General features: G+C 48.5%; 1 protein-coding gene across 1 annotated transcript; it reads left to right on the top strand.

The window, feature by feature from the left end:
* The first annotated feature begins 1,039 nt into the window (after positions 1-1,039).
* CXCR4 (C-X-C motif chemokine receptor 4) lies at positions 1,040-4,730 on the top strand. Its single transcript, XM_026015571.2, has 2 exons — positions 1,040-1,216; positions 3,136-4,730. The coding sequence occupies exons 1-2, from the start codon at positions 1,202-1,204 to the stop codon at positions 4,180-4,182; spliced, it is 1,062 nt and encodes a 353-aa protein (XP_025871356.1). The 5' UTR covers positions 1,040-1,201; the 3' UTR covers positions 4,183-4,730.
* The last annotated feature ends 5,351 nt before the right edge of the window (positions 4,731-10,081 follow it).

Raw genomic sequence — 10,081 nt, 5'->3', positions numbered from 1 at the left:
GTCCAGCCCCACCCCCACCCCGCCCCCACCCCACCGCGCCCGCGCCTTCCACCTAACTTCTCCCCGCGGCCGCTCGTCCCCTGCGCGGAGTGCAGGAGGACGCCGGGTGCGCGGCCACACGTGCGCTCAAGCCGGCTTGGGATCCCACCCGCGCGCCTCGTCGCCGCCAGTCGGCTCTCGGCTTCCTCCGCGTGGGGGCCTGGTCCTCGGGTTCGCGGCTGCGCCCCAGCGCCGCGAGCGCGGCGTCGCACACCCCGGCCCCCGGTGGGCTAAATGCATCGCTGTTGTGCAAACGGATGAGTGACTGTGTGCAAGTCCGCCTCGTGATCTGTTGCAGAAAGTACCGTTCGCTGAGCTACTCGTAATAAGGCGCGGTGACACAGATGTCTGAGTACGGCTGTCACTCCTGGCTGCCTGGGAGCACGCACCTACTTCCCCGGCACAGTGTCCCTCCTTGACTACGTCAAATCATCCAATGTGGAAGTGTTTCCGTGTTTTGCACACCTGATGCGGGCGCTGTTACTGGGGAGGGCCGTACGCTTACATACGGTTGTGCCCCGAAGAGAGAATCGTTCGGTTTCGCGTCCGCTGAGAGCGCGGGGAAGGGAGTCACAAGCTGGACCCGCGTGGGCATTGCCGCCTACGGGCTGGGTCATGCCGGTACGTCACTACCCTTCTCCGGGCCTCAGTTTCCCCATCTGTAGCACTCCCGGGGCCGCAATTCCATCCACGTGGGCAAGGATGGATGCACACTGGGTGGCGTAGGTGGCCCGCGCCTCTCTCCTCCCTCCGGGCGCGCTCAGCGTTCCCAAGTTGGGGGACGCCTCCGGGAGGCCCTCCACGCACCGCTCGAGACTCACAAGGTGACCTCCAGCTAACAGCGGCGGCTCAGGGGATTCCCAGGTTTGCCCCAGTTAACCTCGCCGGGGCCGCAGCCGGGCGGGCCCCCGCCCCTCCCTCGCGCCCTCCTCCCGCACGCCGGCCCCTCTCCCCCCACCCCGCCTCCCGCCTCCCGCCTCCCGGCCCCGCCCGCCCGCCCACCCGCGCGGCGCATGCGCCGCCCGCCGAGCGTGTTTTTATAAAAGTCCAGCTTCAGCCAGAAACTTCACAGTCTGTTGTTGGCTGCGGCAGCAGGTAGCAAAGTGACCCCGACGGCTTGGGTGCTCCGGTAGCCACGGCGGCCGGAGGGCGAGCAGTTACCATGGAGGAGCTCCATGTAAGTCCGGTTTCGACCTGATTTCCTTACGCGCACAAACCAGAAAACTTAGGGCGCGACCCCCCTCGGAGCGAGCAGAGGCGAGCGGAGCGTGGGAGGGGCCGGTCCCGGGAGAAGGAGCGTGCAAGGGAGTTTCCGTGCGCGTGGCTACCCCGGAGGACCCGGCAGGATTGGAATCGTTGGCTCCGTAGGGAGAGGAGGAGAGATGCGCGTGTCTCCCCCTGGAGCCTGCGGCGCGCGCTGGGCCGGCCCCGCTTGCAGACCCCGGAACGTCCCGTACAGCAGCGGGCGCGCGCCGTCCCGGACTCGGCCCGAGGCTGTCGGGGGCGGGGGGTGGAGGGCGGCGCGCGGGGCTGAGTGCCCAGGGCGAGGACCGCGCCCCTTGTTAATCTCAGGCGCAGGCTGCGGGGGGCGCCCCTGCGGGGGGCGCGCGGGCCCTACGCTCTGCACAGCCCGCGGGGCTGCGTCAGGACCCCCGCCGGCGAGCAGAGGGGTGGAGGCGGGCGTCTGAGCCTCGGCCCCGGGCACCGACGGCGGAGCGCGAGGGCGCAGCAGGCCCCGCAGGTGTGCGCGGCGGGGACGCGCGGGAGGCTGCGAGGGCACCTGGGCTGCGCGTGCTTGCGGCGCACACGGGCAGGTGCAAGCGGGGAGACCGTTTGGCCCTCGCCGATCCCAAATGCGCTGTTGAGCCGTTGGTGGTTTCCTGGAGACTTTTGAAAACCCCTTACCAGGAAGGCTTTTCGTTTCCCCCGGCGGCGCGCGATTCAAAGGCTGTTGGGGGAGACGCCCATTCTCTCCCCAACACCCTGTGAGCCTGCCCTTGGCGAGGTGCTGGGCGAGACCCGGGAGCCGCGGCGCCCGCTGGTGGGCGTGGGCGTGGGCGCGGGGCAGGCGCGGAGGGAGGGGGTCCGCCCCCCCACCCCCCCCGGCCTCAGGGCGCCCCCCGCCCCGAGGCTTCCAGCTGCAGACCTCCGACCCCATTTACTGGGTCAGTGGCGGTGTGGGAAGCGGCCCGGGAGGGTGAGGAAATGAAACTCGGGGCGAGGACCATGAGTGCAGACCCCGTGACCTTCCCCTCCCAGTAAATCGCCGCGCTCCGCAACGTCCCAGACGCGCCAAGAGGTAGATGGGTCGGGCGGAGAGACCCGCGCCAGGAGCAGGAGCGCAAGCCCCAGGCGCTGTGCGCGTCCGCACCCTCTTCTACCCGCCCTGCTCAGCACCCCAAGCGCCACAGATCCTTCCTTTGAGGCTGTATCCTCCTTCCCCACTACATGTTGCTTGAAGTAGGTTGGTTTGTGTTTAGATGCACGAGGGGAAGGCAATGTTTTGTGCCTTAGGAGAAAGTTTTGAGCACCACCCCCCCCCCCCCATGCTCATTCTTTCCCTTTTCCCTATCCTGGGGAAACCTTCGTATAGAAAATTAATCCCAGCTCCTCGGAACTCAAGCTGCTGTTCCCACTCCTCGCCTGCCCCGCACCCCCACCCCACCTCTCCCACTCCCTAGGGCGCACAGTCTAGGAGTGGCTTCTTTGTGTTTTGTTTTGGTATTTTCCCTCCCAAGGTTCCCCCCACCCCCCCAGTGGGTGGGGTAGAAGAGTTAGCAAAGATGTGACTTTCAAACACTCAGAATCTCAGCGCCCTTTTGTTCTAAACAAAGAATTTTGTAATTGGTTCTACTTAAGAAGGATATAACAAGTGACTCTGGGGAAGATGAGGAGGAGGGTTGCAGGAATCTGTAACAATTCTCTTGTGCCCTTCCACTCACTACTTCATCCGAAGCAGAATGTCCTGAAGAAGCCTGGGCTGACTTGGGTTTTATAAATTACTTTTTAAAAATCGCAGAAACATTTTTTTTTTTTAATTTGGAGAATGCCAGCTGAACTAGAAAGTTAACATCCCTTCCCTTGCCTCTTTTGCAGATATACCCTTCAGATAACTACACAGAAGAGGACTTGGGCTCAGGCGACTATGACTCCATGAAGGAACCCTGCTTCCGGGAGGAAAATGCTCACTTCAACCGTATCTTTCTGCCCACAGTCTACTCCATCATCTTCTTGACTGGCATAGTGGGCAATGGATTGGTCATCCTGGTCATGGGTTACCAGAAGAAACTGAGAAGCATGACAGACAAGTATAGACTGCACCTGTCTGTGGCAGACCTCCTCTTTGTCCTCACACTTCCCTTCTGGGCAGTTGAGGCTGTGGCAAACTGGTACTTCGGGAATTTCCTGTGCAAGGCAGTCCATGTCATCTATACTGTCAACCTCTATAGCAGTGTCCTCATCCTGGCCTTCATCAGTCTGGACCGGTACTTGGCTATTGTCCATGCCACCAACAGTCAGAGGCCAAGGAAGCTGTTGGCAGAAAAGGTGGTCTACGTTGGCGTCTGGATACCTGCTCTCCTGTTGACTATTCCCGATTTCATCTTTGCCAATGTCAGGGAGGCAGATGAGAGGTATATCTGTGACCGCTTCTATCCCAATGACTCCTGGTTGGTGGTGTTCCAGTTTCAGCACATAATGGTTGGCCTTATCCTGCCGGGTATCGTCATCCTGTCCTGCTACTGCATTATCATCTCCAAGCTGTCCCACTCGAAGGGCTACCAGAAACGCAAGGCTCTCAAGACCACAGTCATCCTCATCCTTGCTTTCTTTGCCTGCTGGCTGCCCTACTACATTGGGATCAGCATCGATTCCTTTATCCTTCTGGAAATCATCAAGCAAGGATGTGAGTTTGAGAAAACTGTGCACAAGTGGATTTCCATCACTGAGGCCCTAGCCTTTTTCCACTGTTGCCTGAACCCCATCCTCTACGCCTTCCTTGGAGCCAAATTTAAAACCTCTGCCCAGCATGCACTCACCTCTGTGAGCAGAGGGTCCAGCCTCAAGATCCTTTCCAAAGGGAAGCGGGGAGGACATTCTTCTGTTTCAACTGAGTCGGAGTCTTCAAGTTTTCACTCCAGCTAACAGTGATCTCAAAGACTTGTATACATTAAAGAACTCTTTTTTTTTTGTTACACATTTTTTCAGATATAAAAGACTGACCAATACTGTACAGTTTTTATTGACTGTTGGATTTTTTTCTTGTGTTACTTTAGTTTTTGTGAGGTTTAATTGACTTATTTATATAAATATTTTTTGTTGTTGTTTTTCATGTGGATGAGTGTCTGTAGGCAGGACCTATTGCCAAGTTCTTAGTTGCTGTATGTCTGGTTGTAGGACTGTAGAAAAGGGAACTGAACATTCCAGAGTGTGTAGTGAATCACTTAAGCTAGAAATGATCCTCAGCTGTTTGTACATAAATAATCTCTCCATTCCAGTGGAACATTTTCTTTTTCCTGTTCTTAAATGGTTTGGTTACACTATGTGATTTTGCTGTAGAAGGTGGCACTTACAACCAAAGCCTGCAGTAGTATAGAAATGATGGTTTTTCAGTTTTCTCAAGTGGACTGATTTCAGCACCTTCAATGTACAGTCTTGTATTAAGTTGTTAATAAAAGTTCGTGATAAACTTACTCAGTGTTATGTTCTGATTTCTGTTGACATTCCTTTGGCTAACAGAAGTCAAAAATAATAACATATTTATGGCATGTCAGGTCCTATCCTAGCTGTTGTAATATTTTACTTAACCCTTATCACAATTATATGATAGGAACTCTGACTCAATTATTAACAACAGAACTACAGTTTGTAGAGCAGGAAACTGAGGCACAGAAAGCCCAAGTGACCAGATTAAAGGCATGGTAAGTAGCATAGCCAGTATCCCAAACCAGGGAATCCTGTCTTCAAAATCTGAAGTCTCAACCACTTTCAACTCCTAGACATTTAGAAACATCCAGCCAGTTCCTATTCCTATGAAAAATAATCTTTTGAAGGAAAAATGTATGTTAAGGAGAAAAGGGATGCAATACCATGTTTTAGATTTTACTAGGACTGACCCCTTGTATGATCCAGGTCTGTGCTGTGCCAAGCACAGTATGCTTTTTTCTCATCTGATTCTTCCCATCTAGATTCCATCATTCCCTTTTCACAAAGGAATGGAGATGCATAGACTTTCCATAACTTGCACTTTCAAGGGGACAAACCAGTTGATTCCATTCATCCTTCCAGCCTGTGCTCTTAACCATACCACTATCGTTCCCCAGAACACCTGGTCATAAATCAACTGAACTGTTATTGAAAATAAAGCCAAAAGTGAATGTTTTCTTCATAAAATTAACCATGCCAAAAATACCCTCCTTGCAATATCTTCTATGCAAATCTCAACATTATATTGCAACACCTAGCACCTCAAGGGTTTAACCAAGCAGATGAAAGTTAAATTGGTGCTTTCAGAGCTCAGAAGAAAGGTCCACTGAACCAAGCTCCTCACTGCTCATATTTTGCACAAGATTTTGGAGTCTTACATAATAACACCCATAGCTATTTACACTACCATTGTGCAAGCCCTAGGCTCTTGAGTAAATTTCAGCTCTGGTCTCCATTTAAAGATAATTTCTAAACTATATAGCAGCCGTACCTATCCCATTTTGGAACACAAACAGGGCACTCCAGGCATGCACTCAAAGATAATAACCAGGATATAATCAAGGCAATATTTGGTCTACTTTTCATAATTGTTTCTGGCACAGAAAATCTATTTTGGAGGAAAAATTGCAATGTATTATCTTTCTGAGGCAAATCACATTTGTTGAAGGCAAATTATAGATCCTGTGAAGGGAAATAACTTAATTACTTAAAATAGAATCCAATTTGGCTGTACATTTCTGCTGCAGTCTATGGATCTGGAATAATTCAGAGTGGTATTCCTATTCCACTTGAGAACACAATTAGATTTTATATAGGAAATTATCTTGAGGTTTCTTGGTTTTCCCTGCGAAGCCTAATTGGATCACCCTTCATTTAAGCATAGTTTTACATGTACCCTTTGGAAGGCTTAGTCTTAAAACCATGACCATTGTAAAAGACTTCACTTGAACTTTCTCCATAAATATTTATCCTTGAGACAATAGAAGAAATCCTTGGAAGGAATTCGCTTTCTTTCTCATCTTGGCTTGAAACCTAGTCACCCCAGATTCCTCTCCTTTACCCTGGAGTCACAACAAAAGGAACCAAGCTGAAACAAAATTCCCAGTGTCACCAGTCTTAATGGGTATTTCATTCTCCCTTGGAACAAAGGTGGAATAACTCTTTTTAAAAAAGAAAAAAAGGTTTGTCTCTCTCCTTGCCCTGAAAGCCCCACCCCCCATCATTCTCTGTCCCCACCACACCATGTTCCAAGTGGCTCCAAAGCATTCCCTGTGTGGTGGTTTGTTCGACAATGCTGGGAAACCCAGTCTGCTAGCCAGCCCTCACATGAAGTAGCTGATTGTTCCCTCTCCTCATCCCTTATGAATGGGGCCCTTGAAGGTCAGTAATGTAGATCCAGTTGTATAATGGAAGCTAAAATATTTAAATTGTATGCATGCTGCCACAAATGGCATAAATATGACATCTGAGTTATTAATAACATTAAGCCTGTGACTGGGGAGGAAAGAAGATGTTTTTATCTTGCAAAGCCTTTGTTTTCATAAAATGCCACTTGGCAATTCACCTCCCCCTACTGGGGGCTTCTCAGTCTCCTTTTGTGGTTATGCCTATGTTAAAATAATAATTCTGGGGGACTCTTTTAATAGGAAACTCTACAGGTTTCATTTTAACAATCTAACAAGCTTGATTTTCTCCAAGCTTATTGTAAGATAGTAAAGGCTCCACAAACAGAATTGAGTTGTCATTATGTCCATGTAATACTCACTGAAGAGGCGGAGGGACCACTGGAGACAAAATTCACATTACCTTAGAAAATAATCTAGGCATCCTCCAACACTTAAAAATTTGACATTGTAGCGTGGCATCGTAGGGATGTACCCAGCCCACTTTGAGGAGGTCTCCACTTGGCTGTCAATGTGGCTTAGCCAGTCAGTGCTGGAGATCCAAAAGTTAGCCAGAGGAATGACCTTTCCATGAGCACAGCCCAAGAGAAACGTTGTTGAAATGAATCCTTTCAAAGCAGCAGCTCTCAACTGGGGCAGGGTAGAACCTACAGGAGGGGAAGGCAGGGGGAGGAGGTGGTGGCAGGGGTCACTCCCCCAAGAAATATTTGGTAAACTCTGGAAATATTTTGGGTGATTATACTGGGATGGGTGGGTGGGTGGGTAGGTAAAGTGCTACTGGCATCTAGTGGGTAGGGGGCAGGGATGCTGCTAAACATTCTACAATTATCCAGCCCAAAGTGCCCAGAATACTCAAATTGAGAATGTTTTTTCAAGATGAGGGCCACAGGATGATAATAATTATGAAAATAAGGATATATCCAAACAATATAATCCCATGATATTATCAATGGACAAAGTTCCAAGGTCTCCCTTCAGCACCTCTATCTGGTCTCACTTCAATGCATTCTCATTCCCTCTTACTCAACACACCATTCTCTTCCACCTTTACTTCTTCATCATCTTGCTATAATGAACATGTCTTTCTGTCTTCTTCTCTCATGCTATGCTAGGAAGGCACCCCACAAAGGGAAATAAATGGTAAAGGGTGACTGCTGCAGATTCTCTAGCTTCCACCCAATATCTGTCTCCCCAAAGACCACAATTTACTCAGCTAATCCTCACCATAGTCTGCGACTCAATTTGGAACACATCCCACATTGCTCCTTTTATTTAAAAAAAAATAAACAAGGAATGATGAGGTACCAGGCCATTGCTCCATTGTCTACAAGTGATTTGGATTAATTTAAAGCAATCCCATTAAGTCCAACAATTAAAATCTAAAACCTTCTGAAAATCCTTCTTTCAACTGAAAATGCAAACTGTTTGCAGGCTGAGTTGAGGGATCCACAATGTTAAGAAGTCATACAAGGGGGAAGGATTTTTCAAAATCAAACAAATAGAAGTGCTCAACCAAACCATACCAGGTGCTGGATGTTTATCTGGTAGAGCCAGTCCACGATTAAATAGATTTACATATTACAGTTCAATTAACTAGAACCCAACTCATCAACACTCTTAATTAAAGGGAATTACTTCCTCATATTTGACTCTGTCAGAAGGAAGGTAATATTTATTGAGAGCTAACTGAACTCCAGGCACACTCATCCATGTGCTCCTCAGAAAAGCCCTACCAGTTAAGTATTACTCTCTCCATTTTCAGGCAAGAACACAAAGAAATTAAACTACAATAATGGGGTTATGTTCTTTCCCCTGTGCATACTATAAATGGCACTGAAGCAGAACCAAACATGTTCTGAGGCACATCCTCAAGTTCTCAATATCTTCAGTTCAAATGACTATCTTTTTTAGGTTGACTTCTACGTGATATCAAAAACAGTTATCACTCACCTTGAGGGCTTCCTACATACAAGGTACTTTGATTATTTAATCTTCATGACCACCATATGTAGTAGGTGTTATCATTTCACTGTTTTACAGATGGAGAAACTGAAGCAAAATTTATTCAACATCATGTGGGTATGAGGTAAAACCCGGATTTGAACACAGGCAGGCAGACACCAGTGTGTGCCTTCTTAAGCACTACAGTAACTTCATTATCTTCTATCATGTTAGCCAAGGTAATACCATGAGCTCAAAAAGATCCTCTGTGTTCTTCAATCCTCTTCAGGGTTCAGTAATAGACACTTGTATGATTATATTTTGTAAAGCAACAGAGCAGATACTGATTTTTTTTTAAGATTTTATTTATTTATTTAGTTAGTTATTTGAGAGAGCGAGATCATGAGCAGGAGGAGAGAGAAGGGTAGGGAGAGAGGAAGAGGAAGAGGGACAAGCAGACTCCCCAATGAGCTGGGGCCCACATGGGGCTCAATCCCAGGACCACAAAACCATGACCTGAGCCAAAGTCAGACGCTTAACCAACTGAGCCACGCAGGTGCCCCCAGAGACTGATATTTTAGAAAGAGTTTCACTATTAGTCATTGAAATAAAATAGGGTTAAGTGCCTGGCACATAGTAGGGGCTCAATAAACATTTGTTGAATGAGTGAATGAATGAACACCCATGAATTTCTATTCCTAAGAGCACACCATACTGCTCATAAGAGCAAGTATTCTGATTAATGTTGGCATGTGACTTGACCTCCTTCCTTCATTCTTTCAGGCATTCTTTAATTGAACCATTTATTGAACAGTACCCTGGGCCAAGCAGATATGAAAGTTACTCAGTGTAGAGGAAGATATAATCCTTTGGTGTTCTAGATAAGCTGGAAAGATAGCTAAAGGACTCCCAGACTTTCCATACTGCCTTACATTTTAAGATATCAAAGTTTCTACCTGCCCACCCTATTTTCCTATTATATGATACCCCCTCACTCCCAGTCTTGCTTCCACTGATTCTCCATTTAGGGAAGAGCAGATCCCTGCCCACCTCACAAGCTGGGTTAGCAGCTCCCAATCCTGGTCTTCCTGTGTCACCAGCTAAAGGCTGGCCGGCTGTTCACGTCATGAGGATAAGAGCAGAAATTCTGTCAAACCATAGGATACAGGAAAGAGCCCTAAAGGCAGTTTCTTGGCCTTCTGTCCATAGGAGACAACTTGTTAGGCCCTGGGATTGAGGAAGGATTCAAGACCATCACTTTGGGCCACATCCTACTTCCTCTGGCAAGCCTGCTCAGTCTCTTATCAGTCCAAAGTGAGCTTTTCCATCCCAAATTCTTAGCTCATGAAGTCTGTAGTGTGTAAACTAGCACAAATAAAAGGCTTTTGCAAAGATAAAAGCAGCTATTGTATGTTATTACAGTTATTCTTTTTTTCATTCTGAAAACAAACTTTGCTTCTTAACTGGTGTAATGTCTTAAGTGCAGAGAACTT

This window comes from Vulpes vulpes, chromosome 5 (assembly GCF_048418805.1).
Source record: "Vulpes vulpes isolate BD-2025 chromosome 5, VulVul3, whole genome shotgun sequence".
NCBI lineage: Eukaryota > Metazoa > Chordata > Mammalia > Carnivora > Canidae > Vulpes > Vulpes vulpes.
Note: the sequence above shows the minus strand (reverse complement) of the source record. Positions and strands in the feature narration are given on the sequence as shown.